This window comes from Crinia signifera, chromosome 6 (assembly GCF_055691185.1).
Source record: "Crinia signifera chromosome 6, ASM5569118v1, whole genome shotgun sequence".
NCBI classification, from domain to species: Eukaryota; Metazoa; Chordata; class Amphibia; order Anura; family Myobatrachidae; genus Crinia; species Crinia signifera.
Genome location: NC_139222.1, coordinates 71,412,062 through 71,438,708, shown reverse-complemented (window position 1 = coordinate 71,438,708; position 26,647 = coordinate 71,412,062). Strand labels below are relative to the sequence as shown.

Sequence of the window (26,647 nt, the reverse complement as noted above, 5' to 3'; positions counted from 1 at the left end):
GCCCCCAGTAGTGATGTTACATATCATGTCCTTAGTACTGCTGTTACAGATGTCCCCAGTAGTGCTGTTACATATAATGTCCCCAGTAGTGCTGTTACAGATGTCCCCAGTAGTGCCAGTTACATATCATGTCCTTAGTACTGCTGTTACAGATGTCCCCAGTAGTGCTGTTACATATAATGTCCCCAGTAGTGCTGTTACAGATGTCCCCAGTACTGCTGTTACAGGTGCCCCCCCCAGACAGTGACACCCCAGGCAGGGAAGAGGAACTGCATGGGTTTTCAAATATAGCAGGTGCTAGAATGAACACTACTTATACACATTAGGCCAGATTTGCTAAGCTTTGAAAAGTAATAAAGCAGACAGAGATAAACTACCAACTAATCAGCTCCTGTCATTTTTAACTGTAACATGGCAGTAAGAAGCTGATTGGCTGGTACCTAATCTTACTTAAAATCTTGTCTCAAAAGGCTTTGTACACCTGCAACATACTGTAGCATGAAGGTAATTTTTGCCTTAATTACACTAAGCCAGGGCTATTTTTCTGCAGGCTCCAGCAGGAACTGTGGCCCTTATTCTAGTTCACTCTTTCTGACAAAATATTTCTTAGATGGACAAAACCATGTGCACTGCAGGTGAGGCAGGTGCTACTTGTGCAGAGATAATTAGATTTGGGTGGGGTTTTACACCTGCCTCACCTGCAGTGCGCATGGTTTTGTCCATCTAAGAAATATTTTGTCAGAAAGAGTGAACTAGAATAAGGGCCACAGTTCCTGCTGGAGCCTGCAGAAAAATTGCCCTGCACTAAGCACTTTATATACTATATGTTGTTCCTTTTTATGTAACTTTGTGTATCACTGTAGCAATACAATGCGAAATGTACAATTTTAATAATAAACCAATAGAGATTTATATGTTTGAAAAAGACTAATTTTTACAAAGTAGTGCCCCAGCAAAGAGAGTCTTCTTTACCCCTTCTTTATCCTTATAGACAATTATTCTCAAGACTCATGGGAGCAAGACCAACCGGGCTATTAGACAGGGATTTTGAACCCATCTAGATGCTACTTATAGTCGGTTAACTACTATCAAACATAACCCTCTTCTTAGGCCAAGGCCAAGGCCTGTGCAACACCAAAACCTTCTGCTTGTTCAAAACATTTTTTTTTGTTTATTCTGTGCCATGGATGGAGGGCAAATATCTGGGTCTCTTCCATCAGTGGCAAATCTATTTATCTTCAGTCAAGGACCAAAGATGATTGTGAATCATCGTTGTTCAATGGCCATCCCTATATCTTATTTGTTAGACATGTCTTACATTTGCAAGATACTGAAGCATGTGAAAACTTTTCCAAAAGATTTTAACTAGACCCCTAAACAGCTTTTCTTCATGTATGTTTTAATTTAATACAGAACAAAAAGAAAAGCTGTGAAAGTAGTAAACCCAACCATATGTGTACCAAGTACCAGATGTACTGAGCTTCAAAAGTGATAAAATGAAGAGTGATAACGCACCAGCCAATCAGCTCCTACCTTTCATTTCTCAAACACAGCTTGTGACATGGCAGGTATGAGCTGATTGGCTGGTGGTTTATCATTCTCCATTTTATCACTTTTGAAGCTTAGTACATCTGGCCCCAAATGCTTAGTAGCACTTTTGAGCCATTATATGGCCTCATATAGGGGGTTATTTTGGTTCACTCTTTCTGAAAATTTCCTTCTTGGATGGAAAAAACCATGTGCACTGCAGGGGGGCAGATGTAAAATGTGCAGATAGTATTAGATTTGGGTGAGTTATTTTGTTTGTGTGCAGGGAAAATACTGGCTGCTTTATTTTTACTCTGCAATATAGATCTCATTCTAATTTTCTCTGCACATGTTACATCTGCCCATCTAAGAAGGAACTTGGCAGAAAGAGTGAACCAAAATAACCCCCATAGTGAGAGAATGCAAACTCTTCCCTTGTTCCATCCAGAAAGAGAAGTGATTTACTTACCAGGGCATAACCAAATCTGCCACTGTTAGACCTGCAACACAAAAATGATAGAGTTTTCAAAACACATGGGAATGGAATGGATAGACTAAAAAACACTAAAGACCTTTGTAAGACTGAATAACAAAGCACATTTTTACTGTGTGCTGTGCAATCTTGCTGAGCGCTCTGAGCGATCTACATCACTCAGCAAATTTCCACGTGTGTAGTCCCCTTCATGCGCTTGATTACTCTCACTGCATGCCATGGTCATATGCAATAGCTAAACAATAACTCACTGTGGCATTTGACGATGTGCGCTCCCGTATCACACTGCAGAAAAGCTGCCTTGACTATATAGTGCAGATCTGCACTATACAGTCAAAATTGTATGCACATCGCATGCATGTCGTGCGATGCGATCTGATTGCATCGCACGGCACTTGGCACCGTGTTTACACACCATTAGCCATATAGTCTTTTTTTAATGGTATATCTATTTAATTCTAGTTAACTACAGCAGGAATGTCATACTGTACAGTACAGTAGGAGCAGGACAGACTCGAGCACAGAGGAGGTTAACAAAATGGCTACCGGCTGTAAGCCAAGGCTTTATGGGAGTAAATCTTTTCTGGAATTGTTAGTGCAGCTTTAACTAGGAAGTAAATTCTAACCAATCAACAAAATAATAGCTGAGCGCATAAAATAACTGCAAGCAGAGTGTAGGCGAAAGGTGCAACCTGGCTTATGTCGTTTATTTGTATTAATTGATCAGTCATCAAAAGAACTTGAAGTACAGTATTTAGAGGGAGGCTTAAACAGTACCCTGATCCAGGAACAGAAACAGGTTTGTTGTTAAATGAGGGTCAGAGTATTAGAAGGGTTAAACAAATAAATCCCTGATCAAAAAAATAATGGCCCTCAGTGTAGCGAGAAAATACATTTAGCAATCTCCAGCTTATTTCAAGATCAATACAGTCCTGCTGATTTGTTGAAGTGGCTTTTATGAAGTTACTGCGCAGTTCATTGTTATATACCCCTACCTACAAAGCAGATGGTGGTCCATATTAATTCTGTTTCTCTTATGGATCAATAAGGAGATTGCTGATTTGCTTAAAAGGTTTTTAGATGCAGGTGCTGCTTTGCTTATATTTTATGGGACTTTTTTGCTTACCATTCCAAGGAGCATGCTGGAAGAACCAATATCCACCCCCTCCGTAGTTGACAAACACCATTAAAGTCAGGGAGAAGCTGTGCAGGAATAAAACAATATTTAAGTAATTTCTCAGGCAGTCCACAGCAGGATTTTTACACAACCTCGGTAGGATACAAACTTGATCATGAAAATATATCTGCATTATTTAATGCACAATTTCTATTTATATGTTGAATTTAAAAGATCGAGAGAAAAAAAATACGATATGTGGGGTCACCAGCTGAGGGCACATTTTTAAGCGGTCTGGGGTATCAAGTAGAATCGGTGTTGTTGATAGATTGTAACATAAAGATCAACCCAGAAGCCATAGTGGCTAAATTAATTACAGAGAAGTTTTAGGGGGATATTCAATGCATGGTCACCACTGTCTGGCTGGCCCGACAGCCATAACCCTGTCCCGTTCTCGGCCGGCTCGACACAGATTTGGAAGGCGGGATTCAAGAGCGGTGAGTAGGGGGCATGGTCGCCAGATGTGGACAGAAATTGTGGACAATTCCCGGCAGAACGTGCCAAACTTCTTGTGAAGTCGGACACGTTCTGCCGAGATCCCTGTTCAATGCTGTCGGGGGAGGCAACATTGAATAGGGCCCACTGAATTTTCCCCGTCGTTGGGAATAGTGGCGGGAGATTAAATATCCCCCTTATTCACCAGAAAAATGGCTGTAAGTAGTAAGTAATAGAGACACACAGTAAAGTGGAATATAATTAAACTAACAATTATGTGTTCAATAGTTTATTTAGAAACTGTGCCTTGGCAAAAATAAACAATACTTGAGGAGATCTACTTATATGCTACAGGGGGCAGGTAGGTACTTTACTGATCAAGCCAAGTACCTGCGCACTGGATGCCCTGACTCTTCTTATACATACATATTCTGGTGTGAAAGGGGTATTATTTCAAATAGCCTGGACCTGCAGTGCTCTGAATACAGCCAGGCTCTGCCACTGTCAGTGGCTATCACTTCTGCCTGGTGGCTGCCCCATTTACCGCGAGCATGTATTCCCCTTGGCAATGAGCATGTAATCCCACATGGCAATGAGCATGGAACCTCTGGCAATGAGCATGGAACCCTTGGCAATGAGCATGTAGATAAGCAGCACTTATGTAGCATCATTTTTAATAGGCATTATGGTGTTTGACATAATACATAATGGATATAATGGCGTGTAACTTAATGTGTAATGGACATTATGGTGTAAATGTTTAATGCTTGCCTTTGGGGGACAATGTTCCTGTTTATGAAACGTATTGTGAATTTTGGCTTAATCTGTGTGGCATTATGTGAATTCTGGCTCAATCCGTGTGGCATTATGTGAATTTTGTCACAATCCGTGTGGCATTATGTGAATTTTGGCTCAATCCGTGTGTTATTATGTAAATTTTGGCTCAATCCATGTGGCATTATGTGAATTTTGACACAATCTGTGTGGCATCATGTGTAAGGGGCAAGTATAATGGGGTCTAGTATTTTGTTGCATAATGTGTAGAAGTTGTATATGATGTTGTACACTACACTCAAGGACATGCCGCCTGTTGAGTGGCCACACCACATTTTCCGGAGCGCGCCTTTGGCGCGCGCAAAACTACATCCTTCACTTTTGTTACCATGGTGGGCCTGCGTACTTTAAATGCCAGGGCCTATTTTTAATCCCATTCACACCCTCTCTCTGCCGCTCTCTTAGCATGTACACTGGCCCCATTAACACCGCCCCCCCCCCCCCCCCCCCACCTTAACCCTCTTTTATCATGGTGCCCCCTGTCATTTTATCCTGGATCCGCCCCTGCTTTTATTCATACATGCTATAATATCGATGTACTTATCCAGTGGTGCCACAGGTGTCCCTCCCATCCCTAAGCTCCTCTTGTGCATGAAAGGGGGCAGGGCTTCATGAATGTGAAGGCACGCCCCCTGGTGGCATGACCCAGTTTCACAGCCCCCTTCTCATTTTGCTGCTCAGTGCTCCAGGAGCTGTTGGACAATCCCCTGTCACTTCTGGTATAGGCAGTGGTTGATTTCCCACTAGGTACGTGCCTATGGGTGACACTTTCCGGGAAGCGGGGGGGAAGATTGGGTTGGGGGCGGCACATAATGCTAGGAGAGCTTTTTTTGTCTTTGCAATTACAACTTATTTTTTTATTTTGTAACTGGCAGGAGGGGGAAATGGTCGGTGAATTGTGGTGGTAAAGAAGGTGAGATAGGGGCTGCTTTGGCAGTCTGAAGACATTGGCAATGGTCCCATCATTAAGGGTGCAGGTGATGTGATGGGGGTGCCCAATAATGAAAGAAAAATAAACTCCCCCAAGCATATCAATTAATGGGCACCAGGGGAAATAGCTGGTAACAATTGTCTTGCATATGGGAAGATTGATGCTAGATAAAATGTAAAAGTATTTAAATGATGTAGCTGATGGTTGATAATGTAGCATAATAATAATAATAATAATAATAATAATAATAATAATAATAATAATAATAATAAAAAAGTCACATTTTCACTTGCACCGTAAGCCATATCATTTTTCATTCCTGTGCATAATAATAGTCACCGTTGTTAATCATGATTGGGGCAGTACGGATGGTGTAATGGTTAGCATTACTGCCTCGCAGCACTGAGGTCATGGGTTCTATTCCCACCATGGCCCTAACTGTGCGGAGTTTGTATATTCTCCCCGTGTTCGCGTGGGTTTACACAGCATACTCCGCTTTCCTCCCACAATCCAGGCTAATTGGCTCCCAACAAATTAACCCTAACCTGTCTGTGTGTGCGTGTACATGTGGTAGGGAATATAGATTGTCAGCTCCACTGGGGCAGGGACTGATGTTAATGTTCAACTATACTCTGTAAAGCGATGCGGAATATGTGTGCACTATATAAGAAACTATTAATAAATAAAATAAATAAATGAATGAAAACCTAAGGACCCATGAAAATAATTTACAGCACAAGAGCCCTTATGTAATGTACCAAAGGCTTGGGATCATTGGGTCAACACCTCTAGGTCGACATGGGTCTTTGTCGATACAAGCATTAGGTCGACATAGGGTTTTTCATAGGGTTTTTCACAGTTTTTTGACCCAAATGGACACAGTTTGAAGTGCACCGCATCTGCTTGCAATGCTTCGGGCATGGTGGCTCGCTACGCTCGGCACACTATTTTATTCTCCCAACACGCCCTAGTGGATGGTAGGGCATGAAATACCGCATGTCGGCACATCGGCTCAAAAAACAGTGAAAAACATTTTGACTGTCGACCTTGCCCATGTTGATCTAATGCTTGTGTCGACCTAATGACCCTTCGACCTAAACCCATGTCGACCTAAACCCCTATCGACCTTGTTGCCTGTTTACCTAGTGTCAACCCAATGCTTGTCGACCTAGTTGCTGTACACCTAATGACCGTATCCCGTACCAAGCTAATATGTTTTACTATGAGGCCTGTTTATCAAACTTAGCAGCCACCATAAATAACGCTGAAACCGTTTAAAGTATCTTTTTAATATTATAATAAATTACTATAAAATTACTATATTACAACTTTTTCCAAAACGTTTTCAGAATGCTCTCCGGCTTTCAGGTAACAAAGAACCCTCCATTTTTTCAAGGGGTTCTGTGGTACTTCTGTAATTTATTAAGCTCCATCAGTCATTGTAGTCTATAGGCTAATTAACTTCTTTGCCAGAGAGGGATCTCTAGATCCCACTCCTGCATTCTAAACTTGCAGGTTGCAAACTAGGTAAGCTACTGTGGGTATGTACCCTCATTTAATTAATACTGTCAATATAAAGTATAATGGCAAAGGATTGATAAATAGCTCCAAACATTCATTCCTTATTGCAGGGAAAACTAATAATATTTTTTGGTAGCTCCACTGCCACTTAAGATAAATAGGCTTCTATATTATTACAATTCAGAATGGAGTAGGCAAAATGTGTATTGCTAGTCTCCGGCAGCACAAGGGTTATGATGGGTGATTTGACAAATGGAACTGTGTAAATCAAGGCTTTGTTATCTAATTATTTTTCATCATAAAGTATTCCATTTCCCCAATAAGCTGGGAGAAGTTGCAATGCATAATGAAATCGATCTCAGATTTACGACCGCTCTTTGGAAAATGTCTCACATACAGTATATTTATTTTCCTGGTCACTGTAATTACAATGCAATACCTTCCCCTTTGATCCTAATTTTCAAAATGCAAATCACACAATCCTCAATTAAACACATGGAAATATTTGTATATTTTAATTGTATTTATATTTTAAAGTTGCTGCAATCACCCTCATCCTCCTGGATTTTCATCTTACTAATGCCATTACACTGTTTCGAGCATTCATAGATTTTATACCTGTGATTCATTTGGCACACTGTACCCTGTGCTACACTGAAATAGGGCCGAAATTAGCAGCTTAACGTCTGATAACTAGCACTGGTGGGTGTGTCATTTAATGTAAGGGTAAGATCTTAAAATGTTCTTCAAAACATTTTTTAAAGGCTTTGTAAAATGTAAAACTGTTGTGTTAAAACTTTCCAATTTTAACACAACAATAATGAAAATCAATTGTCAGACCACACATGTGCAATGTAGCATTCCCATAGCTTCCGAGTTCAAAGAAGCACATTCGGATGAGTACGCAAAGTAGTATCCTTTAACAAGCAACAATCAATACATCCCCATTCCGGCTCGGACTAAAAGAAGAAGGGTAAACAAGAGTCCCATCCCTCCCACAAAAAAAAAAAAAAGTCCACCATTCCACGGTGATTGGGTATAAAGGTCCCGGTTTAAGTAAGTACAGATGTGTTCACATACATCTCAGTGAGCTACGTTATGTTATAAGTTATGTGTAATGTGACTTACATTACACATAACGCTTGAGAGCTGTGTGACTCAGTAGCACAGAGCCACTTGTCATGCAACTTTTGTCTGCTGATATAAGTAATTTGCAAAGTGATGTGACTAGGGCACACAAGCATCTTATGCAGATTAAGATGATATGTGGCTTGCCTATTTTCTGTGTGGAACTGTGGCTGCACATGCATACGAAATGCTAGTAAAACATTGAAACGTAGCATTTTGTATGCAGATACAGTCACAGTGGCACATACTGTTAAATATCGGCGTGCTGCATATTCTTTTAATCAGCATAAGCTACTTGTAAGTTCTATTTATGTTTTGTGAATGTAATTAGTGGAAAAAGTCAGATGAAAAGTTCCTAAGCGCTACAGAATCAGGGCATCTCATGACTAGAAGGGCTAGATTTGCGTAGGCACATCTGTATAATGTACCTCAGGGGCTTCTGCTAAGCCCATTACACATAATGGCCACAGTAGTAGTGCCCCATATACACATAATGCCCACAGTAATTGTGCCCCATATACATATAATGCTGCTTACACATTATGCCACCCAGACACAGCAGGGGTGGGTTTAGAAGAAAATGACAGGGAGGATACCATGAGGGGGAAAGAAGGTGGTTAGTAGTAAGTAACAGGGCCATATAATGGCTTGGGGGGTGGGGGGGGGGGGAGGCAGGGCAATTAAAACAGGGGGACCCAGGTAAAAGGTATATTAGATTGTGCAGCTCCCAACATGACCCATTCCAGGAGGGACAAAATGCTCTGTATCTGGACTTCCATCTTAATTTATGATAGGAATCACCTGTGTTGAACTATTTATCTTATATTAAAGGAGTGTCCCCAGGTGATTGCAATAATATATTAAGAGGGAAGTCCAGGCAGAGAGGATTTTGGAATGGGTCATGTTGGGATGTATGGGTTGTGTTAAATAAATGAAACCACTGGTGTCAATTAGATTTAAACAACTATCTTACAGAGTTTCCTTGTATTGCCACAAAGACAACTTAAACGATGTGCGCGTTAATGAAATAAAGTGTACACACTAGAAGAGAAAATAAAAGATATCTTTCACTTTATCTACTAGTTATCAAGCAGTATAGTTGTGATTGCATATTAAGGAGTTCTCTTGACAGTGATATTTAGTGGACACTGCAAAGTTGGACAGAAATGTAAATATACCTGTTTCCAGGTCTCTTTCACGAAGTACAGGCTGATCCTGCATCAGGGACGGATAAAGGGGGGCTCAGGGGGTCAGTACCTCTGGGTCCCCCTCTCTCTAGGGGCCCCTTGTGGTAGGCTTAATCTGGCCCTGTGCTGCATGTATTATCTGTGGATGATGTTGGCTACCACAACCAAGCATATGTATAGAGGCACAGTGCAGCCAGAGAGATATGTCATACTTTGCTTATGGGCGAATATAGGTGTTGATTTCTGTGTATGTACAATTTTGCATCAGGCCTATAACATATTTACAAAAAAATAAAACTAATTTCACAATATGTATTTATCATCAGGGCAATTATGTAATATCATCTAATTCATTGGCTATAGTAAAACTCTTCGCACTTCCTAATGTAAGATCACTTCCATTCTCCACACACTAGTTAGCATCTATGCCAGAAGACGCAAGGAGGGGTCTAGCCCAAGTCTTACATTTTGTTCTGAACAGCGCTGTGGGAAGAGCAGCAGGCAGGGAGCCAACTTTGATGAGCTAATTGATAATTGCTAGTTCTATCCTAAGGTTTCAGGGTGAAATCAGAGGGAAGATCTCATCAAAACACATTATTGGGAGTCCCAGCAGGCCTGCCTAGTGCAATTTACAGATTAAAACTGTGGCCTACAGTACATGTCAGGCCCAACATGACTTTCTGACAGCCAAATACGACATTTTCATCTGCTGCTTAATGACCATCCCCAAAACAGTTAGTACAATTAGAATCGGCAAGCAGGAGGTAGAACATTCCTAAGACACATTTCGATTGTGTCATACAAGATTTTAATCCTGCAGCTCCGCTAACCACAGATGAGGAACTATAGCACACAGTAGTGTAATTACCTCCATTAGTTACTGTAGCAACAGAGGCAAAGGTTAAGTTATTTGCCAGAACGGGACCAGCAAATATTATGGCATTATACTAACTTATTGGCAATCCCTTTAATTAAAACATTTTACTTTTGATTCCGTGGACAGAGAGATTCCGTAAACAGGGTGGATGGAATTACAGTAAATTATGTTTGGCTGTCCTCAGAAAAGGTCAGCAAGAAACATGCTCATTACCATGCACACCTGACGTGTTCTGTTTATCATCAGTCACATGACTTAGTACGCAGAAGATCAATCTGTTTATAGGGGATATGTGACCATAGTGTGTGGATGCGCATTACAAATATATATATATATATATTTCTTAACATCTGTAATTTACACAGGTGCTGTGGCTGACTAAAACCAGGTAAAATGCAGCTGTGTAAATCATAGGTGTCTCGGATTTAAGAAATATTATAGCAAGTCTACGTGTAAAAGCAGTACAGGATAGCAGTAGGTATACAACACACACGTTATTCGAGGGGGATGCGGGTCCTTAGGTCGGCACAAGAACGGTCGACACTCCTTAAGTCGACAGGGACTGAAGGTTGACAGGGTCCTTAGCAGGGCCGGTGCAAGGCACCAGAGCGCCCCAGGCAAGTCGGGGTGGGGGCGCCCCGGTGTCTGCCGCCCGGGTACCTGTCCTGCGGCGCTGTAAAGCTGGCGGCGGCGGCAGCGGGGGGTCCCTGCAGTCAATAAGAAATAACGAGCGCTATCCGCCGGGCTAAGCGGAAGCGCTTCTGTTTTGGAAACACTGGCCGCACGGCGCACGCTGATTGGCTAAATCTCAGCCAATCAGCGTGCGGCCAGTGCTTCCAAAACAGAAGCGCTTCCACATAGTCCGGCGGATATCGCTCGTTATTTCTTATTGACTGCAGGGACCCCCCGCTGCCGCCGCCGCCAGCTTTTACGCACATATACGCCGCAGGACAGGTACCCGGGCAGCAAGGGGGGCGAAATACCGCCCTCCAGTGGCCGGCACCCTAGGCAAATGCCTAGATTTGCCTAGTGGTGGCACCGGCCCTGGTCCTTAGGTCAACCAGTGTTTTTTTTTTTTTTTTTTTCCACCACTGTGGTTCCAGAACAGGCGGTAGTTCATGCCCTACCATCCACTAGGGCATGGAGGGAGAATAGAATAGTGTAGTGTGCTGAGCATAGCGAGCCTAAAAAAAAATGTGTTGACCTTCTGCATTGCCGACCTTCCGCCGGTCGACCTAAGGACCCTGTCGACCTTCTGCCTGTCGACTTTACAGTGTCAACCTTTCTTGGGTCGACCTAATCCATAACCATTCGAGGGACAGTGTAATTAATATTCCAAATAACAGAAATAATCAATGAATGTATGTATCAATGAAAATAGTATAAAATCAGTAATTTACCATGGCTAATTGACTCGCCCGCGGCTATCCTTTTAGCCTGGATACTGGCAGTTATCGGAGATCACATTTTGCCCGACTTCGATAACTAGCCTTAGAACCCCATTTTTCATTGAAAAAGTCTGGTAACTTATTCCATATCACGTTTTGTTCTCCGAATGCGGGACATTCTTTATAATTGGACAGCCCAAAAATGGCCATCCAGCTACAATAGCAATAATTGTTCAGATGAAAAATGAGCCTTGGTAACTGGATACCCCCTACATCATGTAGTTACTACTGTGCTTTGTATTTGAAGGAGACAAATAGGAAATTGCCCAAGTGTTTTAATTCCAAGCTGTAAAGATGTTAATTGAAGTCTTGACAATCAACAACCAAATAGTGTGGATGAGAGACGCAGATATTGTGAGGAGCGCAGAAGTAGGGTTGGAAGATATTTTGAGATAAGAGATGTATGTTGGTGTAGTTTGGTTTATGCATGGAAGGTCTTCTGAACAGCTATAAATGCTTACAGAGTGAGGAAAGTTGATGTATGGGAGAAATACAGGCCCCCTTTAAGCAAGATATGATTTACAAAGAGATCAAATAAAATTCCCAAACTATTTATGAGCTACTTCATAGAGTCTCCTTAGATACTGCTACTTTATATCTTGCAGCTAAATCGCCCAAGTAACTGTACTTTCCAAATCCCTGCAACTATTACACACACACCATATTGCTACAGTCCCTGTGTTGCAACATGCTTGGATCTCCCAGTAAAGGTATGTAAAGAATCCAAAAAGAAGAAAAGGTGTGTAGAAAAAGTTTATTCACAAAAAGTCCATAGTTGGACTATTGGGACATACAATGCAAAATTCCATAAAAACTGAATGCGATAAAAAGATAAAAATAAAACTAAAAATGCAAAGTGAACCCCAAACCCGGAGGCAACATGAGATATTGACACAATCACCCAAAAAAAGATGTTAGGAATTCCGGTCATGGTGAAGGGTACCTCTGTGGCTTGTGTAGGTTCAAAGTGCAGGTGGAGGAGGTCTCATCACACCAGGGGACTCAATTAGCAAATAGAGATATGATTTCCCCAGTTACATTTCCTTATTAACCAAGTATAAACAAATTAATGTACTTTACATTCCAGGATAGTGAGCAGGTAGATATATTTGGCCAAATGTATGCTAACAACCTCATAAATGAATTATAAAAGGAATACATGTTAGCAGTAATGAGTGCATAGTGCACCAGAAAACCCCCTCTGTCTTGCCTATAGCTAAAAATCTCAGCAAGGTAGCACCTCTCATTACAGGGTGTGCAGTCTAGGCCCCCACTTTCCATAGCTATTAATATTCGCTGATCACTATACCCATGTAACTTGTAAGTATATCATTTATGTTAGTTTTGTAGCAGTGTAAGTCTGTCAATTGTTTAATGTCATTTTTTGTAATATAAGCAAGGAGGCGTATATAAATATATATATATATAATAGCATATACATCAATTACTTTTAGCGTTTAATGTATTCTGTAATGTTTTGTTTTGCCTGTAAATAAAAATCATACTATTGGAGCTAAAATTACAAGTCTTGAACTCTCATATTTTGGGAATCAGGTTATGACAAGTACTCTGCATATTATATTGTAAAGTCTATTAGAATATAATTGTAGATGTCAAACATATATGTTATTATATCAATACAAGATATAATAAATATATTTAGATAATATTTTACGCTCAATAATGATTATTGGGATAAGAGAGAAATATGATTCCTAAAACTCAACAATATATAGATAAAATACCACATGAAAAGCCTGTGTTTGTCTCTTTGTACCTTACTCTGTAGGAGCCCTGACAAGCTCAACTCTGCCTCCAATTAATAACCCTCCCATGACGAGGTCGCTGCTGCTGTCCTCCATAGGGCTGAGAAGCATATGATGAGCTCCAACAAGCAGAGCATGGTATTTAGTCAACTCCCAGTAATGCACTGCACACTTGTGCAGTCAGTGTGCCTTGGCTCCTGATGCTCAGCAACATTAACCCCTTCCTGACACAGCCAGTTTTTGCCTTCCTGACAGAGCCCTTTTTTTCAAATCTGACATGTATCACTTAAGTGGGGATAACTTTTTTTTGCTTTTACTTATCCCAGTGATTTTGAGATTGTTTTCTCGTGACACATTGTACTTCAAGTTAGTGGTAAATTTGGGTCGATACAGTCTGTGTTTTTTTGTGAAAAATACCAAAATGTCGCAAAAAAATGGAAAATTTAGCAATTTGCAAAATGTTAAATTTTCTGCTTGTGAGACAAATAATCATACCACTCAAAATAGTTAATAACTAACATAGACCATATGTCTACTTTATGTTTCCATCATTATTTCAACTTCCTTTTAAATTTTTTGGACACTAGGAGGCTTAAAATATGAATAGCAAATTCTCAAATTTTCAAGAAAACTTCAAACACTGATTTTTTTAGGGACCAGTTCAGTTCTGATGAGACTTTGAGGGACTTGTATGTGAGACACCCCCATAAATGATGCCATTTCAAAAACTGCACCCCTCACAGTATTCAAAACAGCATTTTGGAAGTTTGTTAACCCTTTAGGTGTTTCACAGGAATTAAAACAAAGTGTAGGTGAAATTTCAAAATTTCATTTTTTTTGCAGATTTGCAATTTTAATACATTTTTCTAAGGAACACAGTACATTTTACTAGAGAAATGTGACGAAAATTGATTCCCCCAATTCTTTTGTTTTCATAAATATCCTATATGTGGCCCTAGTGTGCACGTTGACCAAACCACAGGCTTCATAATAGAAGAAGCACCTACTTGATTTTGGAGCCTCCTTTTTATGAGATTATATTTTAGGCACCATGTAGGTTTCTAGGCACCATAAGATGCTAAAAGTTAGGAACCTCCCCCATAAGTGACCCCATTTTGCAAACTACACCCTTCAGGGAATTCATTTAGGGGTATAGTGTACATTTCAAACCCCCAGGGGTTTCACCAATTTTGATACAACTGGGCTGTGAAAATGAAAAAATTTAATTTTTCATTTTCACAGCTCAGTTGTATCAAAATTGGTGAAACCCCTGGGGGTTTGAAATGTACACTATACCCCCTGATGAATTCCCTGAAGGGTGTAGTTTGCAAAATGGGGTCACTTGTGGGGGGGTTCCACTGTATGGGTGCTTCAGGGGTCATTCAACCAGAATCTGTGCTGCAAAATCCAAATATCACTCCTTCCCTTCTGAGTCCTGCCATGCACCCAACTGGTATTTTTTGGTCACATGTGAGGCATTGCCATACTCGGGAGAAATTGGGGCACAGATTTTGGGGTGCTTTGTCTCCTTCATTCCTTGCGAAAATGAAAAATTTTGAGCCAGATCTGCATTTTTGTGTAAAAAAATGTAATTTTTTACACAAAAATGCAGTTCTGGCTCAAAGTTTTTCATTTTCACAAAGAATGAAGGAGACAAAGCACCCCAAAATCTGTGCCCCAATTTCTCCCGAGTACGGCAATGCCTCACATGTGACCAAAAAATACCAGTTGGGTGCATGGCAGGACTCAGAAGGGAAGGAGTGATATTTGGTGGTGGAATGAATGGTGGGTGCTATGTCGCATTAGCAAGACCCCCGAAGCTCCAATACAGTGGAACCCCCCTCACATGTGACCCCATTTTGCTCACCAGATTTGGGAGGGGGTCTGGCGCTGCGGCTGGTGGGGGAGTGGGAGGGGTGCTGGCGCTGCGGCAGCCGGGTGGGTGGGAGGGGGGACTGCCGGGTGGGAGGGGGGGGGGCTGGCGATCGGTGGTGATCGGTGCTGTACTTAACAGCACCGATCACCACCGATCACTGTGTTACCGAGCGGCTTAGCTGCCGGTAACACAGAAAACGCTGTGAATGGCTGTTCAGATTTGAACAGCCAATCACAGCGATCGCCGACCGGGGCTCAGGGACAGCAGACATCTCCAAACTGTCACCGCGTCTATGGACACGGTGACAGTTTAAAACCATGACGTATATATACGTCTTCGGTCGGGAAGTACCTCCCGACCATGACGTATATATACGTCTTCGGTCGGGAATATCTATCTGTATATATATATATATATATATATATATATATATATATATGCCCAGGGGTCTACACTGCTGTTATGTATGTATGTATATATATATATATATATGTATATGTATATATATATGTATATATCTATATATATATGTGTGTATATACACACATATATATATATATATATATATATATATATGTGTATACATACAAGTAATTCCGCGCAATATCACCAATGAATGAACTGCTGTCAATAGTATCTGTATATAAAGATATGGTGCAGCTCACTTCTATGGGCTTGTCAGGCCCCAGGTATTCGAATGTGAAAACAGGAAAAGAAGGAGCGCACAACGTGAGCAAAGTTTATATGAAGTATTTACTGTAACTCAATAAAACAGCTCACAAACATAACACAATGAATATAACCGCGTGAGATACATGCATAATCACCGCTCCTAGAGCACGTTGCAGTGCAGGTACTGGGGACACCAGTCGATCCGACACGATGTGAACGCAAACGTGGGTACTCTCAGCAGGTAGCGGGGCGGGCACTGGGGACTCCAGTCGCACCGTCTGGCGTGTGTCAGCGGCAACAGTCACTCCGGCTCAGATGGATTGGCGGCGGGGACCGGACTATCACAGCGGCAATAGGCAGATACAAGCAGCACGAAACAGATGGGAACCAGTGATCACAGCATCAGGTAGAAACGCCCCAACGCGTTTCGTCATCAGACTTCGTCAGGAGGCGTGTCTATGGTAGGTACGGTGGATGTTTAAATACCCAACAGATTGGCTTTTAATAAAAAACAGCTGATGTCTATCAAGTAACACAATGTGTGGCTGAGTATTCATTGCACAACAAAAAGAAAAAGGGGGAACATAGGAAATAGTACTTTAACATATTCAACCGGTGGACAATAAACATCACCGGCTGAAAAACATAGATAATATCAATGTAAAATACAGTAAATAGAAACATTTATATCTAATACAATTTGCATAGCGCAAATACATAAATATAATTTTATATAAATTTAAAAAATACTAAGTAAAATTATTACTAAAGGATCAATCCCCTAGATAAGAAAATATAAAGGAATAAGAACAAGGAGAGAAGAAAACATCGATGTTAGATGTGAGACAAAAAACATTTTCAATCATCGATACATGATAATAGCAGCACAAGAACCATCAATAGATGTAAACAATTGTAAACCAAAAAATAATGAAGATATGGACACCGATCTGCACAGTGGACATGGGATGATCCAACCACTATCGGCACCACGAAGGAGGAAAACCTCACAACAACGTGGTGTCAGTGGGAGGAACACCACAAATCCACTATTTAGTGCAGAAAGGGTACGATGTCCACACCCTCATTTAAACCATGAGGGGCGAGTGTACCGAGGGTATATATCCAATAAGTTTCCCTCCTACTAAGTTTTTTAAGGATATCGCCACCCCTTTCATCAAGGGTAATATGCTCTATCGCTTTAAAAGTGAGGTTATCAATATTAGAGGAGCAGCATGCAGCAAAATGTCTAGAAACCGTATGAGATAGAACCTTATTCTTAATATTTCTAGAATGTTCAAGAATACGAAGCTTCAAAACCCTCTTAGTTTTACCAATATATTTTTTTCCACAATTACATGTCAGCATATATATAACATGTGTGGAAAGACATGTCATACGGCTTTTCACCTTGTAGGAGTGAGTGCAATCAAAGTTCGAAAAAGAAATTCTTTCTTTATCTGCATATTTGCAGATTTTACACTTACTGCAAGGGTAAAAGCCGTTATTAATTTTAAACCAACTTTCATTGGTGTCAGAAATTCTTTTCAACATACTAGGAGCCAATGATGATTTTAAAGACGTGGCTTTCTTAAAAATAACTTGGGGTTGTGATGGTAATATAGGTTTAAGAATAGGATCTAATAGTAAAACATCCCAGTGTTTGACCAATATCTGTCTGATTTTATAACTCTCACTATTAAAGCGGGTAACAAATGGGACTAGATTTCTTTGATCATTAGTTCTACTTTTATATGTAAGGAGATCATTTCTATCTCTCTGCAAGGCTCTTTCTTTGCATTTAGTTACCAGTTCCTGAGGATATTCTTTTTGTAAAAATCTTTCACTGTAAATATTAGCTTGCTCTTCAAATTTACTATCAGTAGCACAGTTCCTCCGCACCCTCACAAATTGGGAGTACGGAATATTATTTATCCACTTTTTATGATGGCAACTATTATAGTGGACATAGCTATTGCTATCAACTTTTTTGATGAACGTGCATGTCTCGATAGTGGGATTATCAACGGACCAAAGAGTAGTATCAATTAATAAATCAAGGAACTCGATTACATTTTTATCAGTTTTAGAAGTGAAGCGTAAATTAAAGGTATTAATATTAATTTTGGACACAAATTCATTAAACAGGGTTTCCTCACCATCCCAAATAATGATGATATCATCGATATAACGATGATATCCAATGATGTTTTTTTTAAAAACCTCAGTAATTTCAGGATTGTTTTCCTCCCATTTACCAAGATATAAATTGGCCAGGCTGGGTGCATATGGCGTTCCCATAGCTACCCCAACCTGTTGTGCGAAAAATTCACCCTGAAAAACAAAAATATTATTTTCCATAACGATCTTAATACTTTTGATGACAAAATCACGAAAATTATCATCAAGAGAGTGGTCTTTATCCAAAAAATATTTAATGGCATCTAACCCTCCATCGTGAGGTATGGAGGTATAAAGCGCCTCAACATCGATGGTACACCATCGGTAGGAACTTTTCCATTCAAAATCTTTTAACCACATCAAGATTTCGGTCGAATCCTTTGTGTAAGAGTCTAGTTTAACAACATACTTTTGTATGTGCATATCTACAAACTCGGAGAGCCCGGATGTGGCTGAATTGATGCCCGCAATAATGGGGCGTCCAGGAGGTTTCACTAATTTTTTATGTATTTTGGGCATATAATAAAATAATGCTAATGGTGGGTTTTCATTTAAAATGTAACGTTTTTCGCTATCAATGATGATTTTTTTAGAAATACCGTCATCCAAATGGGATCTAATGGTTTCGATAATATGGGGGGTGGGATCAACAGTGAGACGTTTATATGTAAATTCGTCGTTAAGAAGACGATAAGCTTCCTCCAGATAATCATTGCGGTCCAAAACCACAATGCCCCCCCCTTTATCAGCCATTTTAATGACTATATTGTTATTTTCTTCGAGCTTCTTTATAGCCGCTCTCTCATTTCTTTTCAAATTATCTCTAGATCCGTGGTCAGTGCTTTCAGCACACATCACATCAAAATCTTTTTTAATGAGGCTAAAAAATGCCTCCACATTACTCCCACGAGACTCTATGGGATAAAAGTTAGATTTTGGTCTTAGTTTATTACCAATCATCACCTGTGTGTCAACACCGGAATTGGGTATATCTATATCACTATGATTTTTTGCAAAATGTCGTTTAAGAGTGAGGGTGCGTACAAATTTGTTTGCGTCTATAAATAAATCAAAGGGGTTTGGTCCTTTCTTAGGCGCAAAAGAAAGTCCCCTACTTAATAAAGTGCTTTCATCTTTAGTTAATGTATATTGTGACAAATTAAAGATACCAGCAGTATTTATAGATTGTACTTCCTGAGTTTTAAACCTCTTTCCTCCTCTTTTCCCACGTCTACAGCCTCCTGTTTTCTTTTTTGTGAAACGGTCGGACTGTTCTCTATGTCCAAATCGCCTCTCCTGTTGTTTCTCCATTGAGGGCGTCTCTGAAAAACCTCCTGTCTATATCTCTCAGGTGTGTTGAGTACCTGAAAGCGATTGTATGTAGACACATCAGAATGATTTCTATTAACATAATTACCAGACTCATATCGGTTATGGAAGTTCCTTTTTCTAAACGGGACTTTCTGCCACCCATTATCATAATTTTTCTGGGAGTTAGAATCTCCATTCCTCATTTGTGTACCACGTTTATATGTGGAATTATTTTGGGGCCACTTATGGATATTTCCCTCTTTATAATCATTAAGGTCACGTTTGAATTTTTTCACCTTATTGTCGACAATTTCATCCTCGATTTTCTTAATTCTAGCTTCACTTTTAATTATTAATTCCTTAAATTCTTTAAGATCTTTCACAGGATTCAATTTAGTCTCCAAACTCACAATTTCAGTATTAATCAAAACAATCTCACTCTTTCTTTCCTTAATAATAAGCTTCATTAATTGCATAGAACATTCATCCAAGATATTAAACCAATTATCAATAAACTCTTTTTTATCATTTCCAAAAGTAGGATTTTTAGTTAATCTTAACCCTCTCGGTATCCTTTTAGCTAGTATATAATTCTCCAGAGTGGTGATTTCCCAATTGATTTTCATCTCTTTGATGTTTAACCTCTCACTTTGAGCACACAGCTCGTCAAGATCATTAGTGGGCTGGTTAGCAGAAGGATTAACCAGTTTATGGCTGGTCTCAAAAACATTATTAAAACGTCTATGGCAATCTTCAAGGCGTTTATAATTTCTCTCCATTGTTTTAAAAATAAAAATTTATAAAACCGTACTACCACAACACTGATGTCAACAGATCACAGTAATAAAAAGAAAAATTCACTGGTATAATTAACCACTTGATTATGCAGCAGAAGAAAAAAGACAACAATTGTATACATACAAGTAATTCCGCGCAATATCACCAATGAATGAACTGCTGTCAATAGTATCTGTATATAAAGATATGGTGCAGCTCACTTCTATGGGCTTGTCAGGCCCCAGGTATTCGAATGTGAACACAGGAAAAGAAGGAGCGCACAACGTGAGCAAAGTTTATATGAAGTATTTACTGTAACTCAATAAAACAGCTCACAAACATAACACAATGAATATAACCGCGTGAGATACATGCATAATCACCGCTCCTAGAGCACGTTGCAGTGCAGGTACTGGGGACACCAGTCGATCCGACACGATGTGAACGCAAACGTGGGTACTCTCAGCAGGTAGCGGGGCGGGCACTGGGGACTCCAGTCGCACCGTCTGGCGTGTGTCAGCGGCAACAGTCACTCCGGCTCAGATGGATTGGCGGCGGGGACCGGACTATCACAGCGGCAATAGGCAGATACAAGCAGCACGAAACAGATGGGAACCAGTGATCACAGCATCAGGTAGAAACGCCCCAACGCGTTTCGTCATCAGACTTCGTCAGGAGGCGTGTCTATGGTAGGTACGGTGGATGTTTAAATACCCAACAGATTGGCTTTTAATAAAAAACAGCTGATGTCTATCAAGTAACACAATGTGTGGCTGAGTATTCATTGCACAACAAAAAGAAAAAGGGGGAACATAGGAAATAGTACTTTAACATATTCAACCGGTGGACAATAAACATCACCGGCTGAAAAACATAGATAATATCAATGTAAAATACAGTAAATAGAAACATTTATATCTAATACAATTTGCATAGCGCAAATACATAAATATAATTTTATATAAATTTAAAAAATACTAAGTAAAATTATTACTAAAGGATCAATCCCCTAGATAAGAAAATATAAAGGAATAAGAACAAGGAGAGAAGAAAACATCGATGTTAGATGTGAGACAAAAAACATTTTCAATCATCGATACATGATAATAGCAGCACAAGAACCATCAATAGATGTAAACAATTGTAAACCAAAAAATAATGAAGATATGGACACCGATCTGCACAGTGGACATGGGATGATCCAACCACTATCGGCACCACGAAGGAGGAAAACCTCACAACAACGTGGTGTCAGTGGGAGGAACACCACAAATCCACTATTTAGTGCAGAAAGGGTACGATGTCCACACCCTCATTTAAACCATGAGGGGCGAGTGTACCGAGGGTATATATCCAATAAGTTTCCCTCCTACTAAGTTTTTTAAGGATATCGCCACCCCTTTCATCAAGGGTAATATGCTCTATCGCTTTAAAAGTGAGGTTATCAATATTAGAGGAGCAGCATGCAGCAAAATGTCTAGAAACCGTATGAGATAGAACCTTATTCTTAATATTTCTAGAATGTTCAAGAATACGAAGCTTCAAAACCCTCTTAGTTTTACCAATATATTTTTTTCCACAATTACATGTCAGCATATATATAACATGTGTGGAAAGACATGTCATACGGCTTTTCACCTTGTAGGAGTGAGTGCAATCAAAGTTCGAAAAAGAAATTCTTTCTTTATCTGCATATTTGCAGATTTTACACTTACTGCAAGGGTAAAAGCCGTTATTAATTTTAAACCAACTTTCATTGGTGTCAGAAATTCTTTTCAACATACTAGGAGCCAATGATGATTTTAAAGACGTGGCTTTCTTAAAAATAACTTGGGGTTGTGATGGTAATATAGGTTTAAGAATAGGATCTAATAGTAAAACATCCCAGTGTTTGACCAATATCTGTCTGATTTTATAACTCTCACTATTAAAGCGGGTAACAAATGGGACTAGATTTCTTTGATCATTAGTTCTACTTTTATATGTAAGGAGATCATTTCTATCTCTCTGCAAGGCTCTTTCTTTGCATTTAGTTACCAGTTCCTGAGGATATTCTTTTTGTAAAAATCTTTCACTGTAAATATTAGCTTGCTCTTCAAATTTACTATCAGTAGCACAGTTCCTCCGCACCCTCACAAATTGGGAGTACGGAATATTATTTATCCACTTTTTATGATGGCAACTATTATAGTGGACATAGCTATTGCTATCAACTTTTTTGATGAACGTGCATGTCTCGATAGTGGGATTATCAACGGACCAAAGAGTAGTATCAATTAATAAATCAAGGAACTCGATTACATTTTTATCAGTTTTAGAAGTGAAGCGTAAATTAAAGGTATTAATATTAATTTTGGACACAAATTCATTAAACAGGGTTTCCTCACCATCCCAAATAATGATGATATCATCGATATAACGATGATATCCAATGATGTTTTTTTTAAAAACCTCAGTAATTTCAGGATTGTTTTCCTCCCATTTACCAAGATATAAATTGGCCAGGCTGGGTGCATATGGCGTTCCCATAGCTACCCCAACCTGTTGTGCGAAAAATTCACCCTGAAAAACAAAAATATTATTTTCCATAACGATCTTAATACTTTTGATGACAAAATCACGAAAATTATCATCAAGAGAGTGGTCTTTATCCAAAAAATATTTAATGGCATCTAACCCTCCATCGTGAGGTATGGAGGTATAAAGCGCCTCAACATCGATGGTACACCATCGGTAGGAACTTTTCCATTCAAAATCTTTTAACCACATCAAGATTTCGGTCGAATCCTTTGTGTAAGAGTCTAGTTTAACAACATACTTTTGTATGTGCATATCTACAAACTCGGAGAGCCCGGATGTGGCTGAATTGATGCCCGCAATAATGGGGCGTCCAGGAGGTTTCACTAATTTTTTATGTATTTTGGGCATATAATAAAATAATGCTAATGGTGGGTTTTCATTTAAAATGTAACGTTTTTCGCTATTTTTAATATCTTGGATGAATGTTCTATGCAATTAATGAAGCTTATTATTAAGGAAAGAAAGAGTGAGATTGTTTTGATTAATACTGAAATTGTGAGTTTGGAGACTAAATTGAATCCTGTGAAAGATCTTAAAGAATTTAAGGAATTAATAATTAAAAGTGAAGCTAGAATTAAGAAAATCGAGGATGAAATTGTCGACAATAAGGTGAAAAAATTCAAACGTGACCTTAATGATTATAAAGAGGGAAATATCCATAAGTGGCCCCAAAATAATTCCACATATAAACGTGGTACACAAATGAGGAATGGAGATTCTAACTCCCAGAAAAATTATGATAATGGGTGGCAGAAAGTCCCGTTTAGAAAAAGGAACTTCCATAACCGATATGAGTCTGGTAATTATGTTAATAGAAATCATTCTGATGTGTCTACATACAATCGCTTTCAGGTACTCAACACACCTGAGAGATATAGACAGGAGGTTTTTCAGAGACGCCCTCAATGGAGAAACAACAGGAGAGGCGATTTGGACATAGAGAACAGTCCGACCGTTTCACAAAAAAGAAAACAGGAGGCTGTAGACGTGGGAAAAGAGGAGGAAAGAGGTTTAAAACTCAGGAAGTACAATCTATAAATACTGCTGGTATCTTTAATTTGTCACAATATACATTAACTAAAGATGAAAGCACTTTATTAAGTAGGGGACTTTCTTTTGCGCCTAAGAAAGGACCAAACCCCTTTGATTTATTTATAGACGCAAACAAATTTGTACGCACCCTCACTCTTAAACGACATTTTGCAAAAAATCATAGTGATATAGATATACCCAATTCCGGTGTTGACACACAGGTGATGATTGGTAATAAACTAAGACCAAAATCTAACTTTTATCCCATAGAGTCTCGTGGGAGTAATGTGGAGGCATTTTTTAGCCTCATTAAAAAAGATTTTGATGTGATGTGTGCTGAAAGCACTGACCACGGATCTAGAGATAATTTGAAAAGAAATGAGAGAGCGGCTATAAAGAAGCTCGAAGAAAATAACAATATAGTCATTAAAATGGCTGATAAAGGGGGGGGCATTGTGGTTTTGGACCGCAATGATTATCTGGAGGAAGCTTATCGTCTTCTTAACGACGAATTTACATATAAACGTCTCACTGTTGATCCCACCCCCCATATTATCGAAACCATTAGATCCCATTTGGATGACGGTATTTCTAAAAAAATCATCATTGATAGCGAAAAACGTTACATTTTAAATGAAAACCCACCATTAGCATTATTTTATTATATGCCCAAAATACATAAAAAATTAGTGAAACCTCCTGGACGCCCCATTATTGCGGGCATCAATTCAGCCACATCCGGGCTCTCCGAGTTTGTAGATATGCACATACAAAAGTATGTTGTTAAACTAGACTCTTACACAAAGGATTCGACCGAAATCTTGATGTGGTTAAAAGATTTTGAATGGAAAAGTTCCTACCGATGGTGTACCATCGATGTTGAGGCGCTTTATACCTCCATACCTCACGATGGAGGGTTAGATGCCATTAAATATTTTTTGGATAAAGACCACTCTCTTGATGATAATTTTCGTGATTTTGTCATCAAAAGTATTAAGATCGTTATGGAAAATAATATTTTTGTTTTTCAGGGTGAATTTTTCGCACAACAGGTTGGGGTAGCTATGGGAACGCCATATGCACCCAGCCTGGCCAATTTATATCTTGGTAAATGGGAGGAAAACAATCCTGAAATTACTGAGGTTTTTAAAAAAAAACATCATTGGATATCATCGTTATATCGATGATATCATCATTATTTGGGATGGTGAGGAAACCCTGTTTAATGAATTTGTGTCCAAAATTAATATTAATACCTTTAATTTACGCTTCACTTCTAAAACTGATAAAAATGTAATCGAGTTCCTTGATTTATTAATTGATACTACTCTTTGGTCCGTTGATAATCCCACTATCGAGACATGCACGTTCATCAAAAAAGTTGATAGCAATAGCTATGTCCACTATAATAGTTGCCATCATAAAAAGTGGATAAATAATATTCCGTACTCCCAATTTGTGAGGGTGCGGAGGAACTGTGCTACTGATAGTAAATTTGAAGAGCAAGCTAATATTTACAGTGAAAGATTTTTACAAAAAGAATATCCTCAGGAACTGGTAACTAAATGCAAAGAAAGAGCCTTGCAGAGAGATAGAAATGATCTCCTTACATATAAAAGTAGAACTAATGATCAAAGAAATCTAGTCCCATTTGTTACCCGCTTTAATAGTGAGAGTTATAAAATCAGACAGATATTGGTCAAACACTGGGATGTTTTACTATTAGATCCTATTCTTAAACCTATATTACCATCACAACCCCAAGTTATTTTTAAGAAAGCCACGTCTTTAAAATCATCATTGGCTCCTAGTATGTTGAAAAGAATTTCTGACACCAATGAAAGTTGGTTTAAAATTAATAACGGCTTTTACCCTTGCAGTAAGTGTAAAATCTGCAAATATGCAGATAAAGAAAGAATTTCTTTTTCGAACTTTGATTGCACTCACTCCTACAAGGTGAAAAGCCGTATGACATGTCTTTCCACACATGTTATATATATGCTGACATGTAATTGTGGAAAAAAATATATTGGTAAAACTAAGAGGGTTTTGAAGCTTCGTATTCTTGAACATTCTAGAAATATTAAGAATAAGGTTCTATCTCATACGGTTTCTAGACATTTTGCTGCATGCTGCTCCTCTAATATTGATAACCTCACTTTTAAAGCGATAGAGCATATTACCCTTGATGAAAGGGGTGGCGATATCCTTAAAAAACTTAGTAGGAGGGAAACTTATTGGATATATACCCTCGGTACACTCGCCCCTCATGGTTTAAATGAGGGTGTGGACATCGTACCCTTTCTGCACTAAATAGTGGATTTGTGGTGTTCCTCCCACTGACACCACGTTGTTGTGAGGTTTTCCTCCTTCGTGGTGCCGATAGTGGTTGGATCATCCCATGTCCACTGTGCAGATCGGTGTCCATATCTTCATTATTTTTTGGTTTACAATTGTTTACATCTATTGATGGTTCTTGTGCTGCTATTATCATGTATCGATGATTGAAAATGTTTTTTGTCTCACATCTAACATCGATGTTTTCTTCTCTCCTTGTTCTTATTCCTTTATATTTTCTTATCTAGGGGATTGATCCTTTAGTAATAATTTTACTTAGTATTTTTTAAATTTATATAAAATTATATTTATGTATTTGCGCTATGCAAATTGTATTAGATATAAATGTTTCTATTTACTGTATTTTACATTGATATTATCTATGTTTTTCAGCCGGTGATGTTTATTGTCCACCGGTTGAATATGTTAAAGTACTATTTCCTATGTTCCCCCTTTTTCTTTTTGTTGTGCAATGAATACTCAGCCACACATTGTGTTACTTGATAGACATCAGCTGTTTTTTATTAAAAGCCAATCTGTTGGGTATTTAAACATCC

The 26,647-nt window shown here is 39.1% G+C and overlaps 1 protein-coding gene across 3 annotated transcripts in view; it reads right to left on the bottom strand.

Annotated features, from left to right (window-relative positions):
* Positions 1-26,647, bottom strand: part of LOC146007712 (heparan-alpha-glucosaminide N-acetyltransferase-like) — a 394,310-nt gene that overhangs the window by 224,823 nt on the left and 142,840 nt on the right. For all 3 annotated transcript variants that reach the window (XR_014444391.1, XM_083146282.1, XM_083146283.1), the window contains exons 8-9: positions 3,147-3,223; positions 1,997-2,027 (exon numbers count right to left, since the gene is read on the bottom strand). Coding sequence is in view for 2 of the 3 variants with exons in the window: in XM_083146282.1 (XP_083002408.1) it covers positions 1,997-2,027; positions 3,147-3,223 (108 nt within the window). In the remaining variant the exon portion in view is untranslated. The remainder of the gene's footprint in view (positions 1-1,996; positions 2,028-3,146; positions 3,224-26,647) is intronic.